General features: G+C 48.9%; 1 protein-coding gene across 1 annotated transcript in view; it reads left to right on the top strand.

Annotated features, from left to right (window-relative positions):
* LOC106818147 (histidine ammonia-lyase-like) overlaps positions 1-2,455 on the top strand; it is a 6,391-nt gene extending 3,936 nt beyond the window's left edge. Inside the window, 6 exon segments of the mRNA XM_014822871.1 lie at positions 338-484; positions 916-981; positions 1,188-1,266; positions 1,750-1,836; positions 2,342-2,427; positions 2,429-2,455. Coding sequence (XP_014678357.1) covers positions 338-484; positions 916-981; positions 1,188-1,266; positions 1,750-1,836; positions 2,342-2,427; positions 2,429-2,455 — 492 coding nt within the window.
* Positions 2,456-2,782: the final 327 nt, after the last annotated feature.

The following is a 2,782-nucleotide window of genomic DNA, read 5'->3' as shown; positions in this document are numbered from 1 at the left end:
CTCTCTCTCTCTCTCTTCTACTTACTCTCTCCTCTCTCTCCCTCTCTTCTCTCCTCTCTTTTCTCTCTCTCTCTCTCTCTCTTCTTTTTTCTCCCCTCATCATCTCTCGTCTTCTCTTCTCTCTCTTCCCTCTCTCTCCTCTCTTCTCCCTCTCTCTCTCTCTCTCTCTCTCTTTCTCTCTACTCTTTCTCCATCTCTTCTCTCTCTCATGTTCTCTTCTCTCTCCTCTCTCTCTCTCTCTCTCTCTCTCTCTCTCTCTCTCTCTCTCTCTCTCTCCCTCTCTCTCCCTCTCTCTCTAATCTAATCTACGTGTGTTATATATATAACCATGACGTACGTTGCAGACGATCATCGGTTCTGTAACCGCGTGCAGGACGCGTACACGCTGCGCTGCGTACCTCAGGTTCACGGCATCGTCAACGATACCGTAGACTTCGTGCGCGGTATCATTACGACGGAGATCAACAGCGCTACGGACAACCCCGTATCCTTCACTGCAGCACGCACGCACGCACGCACGCACGCACGCATGTACGCACGCACGCACGCATTCACGCACGCACGCACGCACGCACCCACACGCACGCTTGTACGCGGGCGCATGTACGGCCACACATGTACGCACACATGCATGCATCACGCCACACAACACACGCACACACACATACACGCACGCACGCACACACGTAAGCACGCCAACACGCACGCACGTACGCACGTACACACACACACACACACACACACACACACACACACACACATACACACACACACACACACACGCGCGCGCGCGCGCACACACACACACGTGCGCACACACGCCCGCTTGTATGCACGTAAGCACACACACAAATAAATATAACATTATTATGTATACTATACCATTAAGTGTAAGCTTTCTTAACTGGCCGCTAGATGGTGTTTGCTGACCGTGGAGAGATCATATCTGGCGGCAACTTCCACGGAGAGTATCCAGCCAAGGTAAAACAAAGAGCAGAACAGAGGGGAGCGGGGACGAAATAAACAAAAATAATAACATCACCCCAACAAAACCTCAAGACTTCACCTCACAAGGTTTCACCGATAGATCGACGAACAATCGCTAAGCTTGTATGTTGGCGAGATACGACAAGGTACGAATTTGTCATCATCGTGACCTTTGACCGCTGACCTTTGGCCTTTCGCAGGCGCTCGATTACCTCGCCATCGGCATACATGAGATAGCAAACATGAGCGAGAGACGTATAGAACGACTCGTCAACTCCGGTAAGGTTTACGCTCTCACGCTCTCACGCTCTCACGCTCTCACGCTCTCACGCTCTCACGCTCTCACGCTCTCACGCTCTCACGCGCATATGCTAACTGTGAGAAGGATAACAATGTTAATGAAGATGATGGCGATGATGATGATGATGGCAATGATGATAATGGCGGTGGTGATGATGGTGACGATGACGATGGCGATTATTATGATGATGGCAATGATGCTGGTCCACGTTGCCGATAATTCAGATTGTGATTAAAATGCTGATTATGATGATTATTCTTTATTATTCCTAATATTAATATTATCTATTATAATATTACAATCTTAATTATTATTAATAATTTTGTTATTGTTATTATTATTATAACAATTATAAAAATCTTTCCGCATGCCCCGTACGTGAGTTATGTGTTAGTTACGTGGTGACAGTGGCAAGCTGACGGTTGTCTCTGCGTGCGTGCGTGCGTGCTCGTGTTTTCTAGCGTACAGTGAGCTTCCGGGATTCCTTGTGAAGAACGGAGGGCTTCATAATGGCTTCATGGTTGCACACTGCACGGCAGCATCGCTCGGTAAGCTTCCTCTTTTAGCCGTAACCATGGCAACGCACATCGTAACAATCACGGTGACAATCATATCGTAACCATGGTAACGCGTATCGTAACAATCACGGTGATAATCACACTGTAACCGTAGTAACGCGTATCGTAACAATCTCGGTATAATCACACATGTACAGTTAGGCAACGCGTATGCGTAACAATCACCGGTGATAATAAGCCACATGTAACCGTAGCAACGCCGTATACGTAACATCCGGTAGATTCACACTGTAACCGTAGGCAACGCGTATTGCGACAATCACCGACAACGATCCCATCTGCTGGTTAGCGGCGCATTAATGCATAATGTGCTGGTGTCAACAACAACAACTAAGCCAACAAACAACAACAACAACAAACAAAACACTCGGTGACGTTTGTTCGATGAATGTCGAACGACGCGTTTCTCACGTGACGCGCCGGTAAACCAACAACAACAACAACAACGGCGGTGTTGTTGATTACGTCGGAACAGTTCGGAGAACAACGGCCTGTGTATCGCCGTCGACTCGATCGAACTCTCTGACGACGAGTGGCGGACAGGAGGACCACGTCTCGATGTGGCGGCTGGGCGGCGAGGAGGCGCTGATATGTCATCGAAACCACGTCGAGTACGGGTAAGTGGCTCTATCTAGCGGATGTTTACAGAGTGTTATAGTCCGGCAAGGATGTGTGTGTGAGGGAGGACGTAAAGCGCCATCTGGCGGATGTATTTACGAAGTTTATGGTCATGGGGGCATCGTGTTAGACGAGGAGTTAGGCGCTCCCCTGGTAGACGCGCGCGTTAAGTTTTTATGGCCAGGCAAGATCAGTGTTGAGGGAGAAGTAAGCTGCCGTCTGGGCTGGGGAAAGGGGGGAATGTTTATCTAAGCTGGGTACTGTGTTTGCCATCGGCAGCTTCGACGTAAGAGTAAAT

Source organism: Priapulus caudatus, unplaced genomic scaffold (genome assembly GCF_000485595.1).
Source record: "Priapulus caudatus unplaced genomic scaffold, Priapulus_caudatus-5.0.1 Scaffold2053, whole genome shotgun sequence".
Taxonomy (NCBI): Eukaryota; Metazoa; Priapulida; class Priapulimorpha; order Priapulimorphida; family Priapulidae; genus Priapulus; species Priapulus caudatus.
This window is presented reverse-complemented; position numbering and strand designations above follow the sequence as displayed.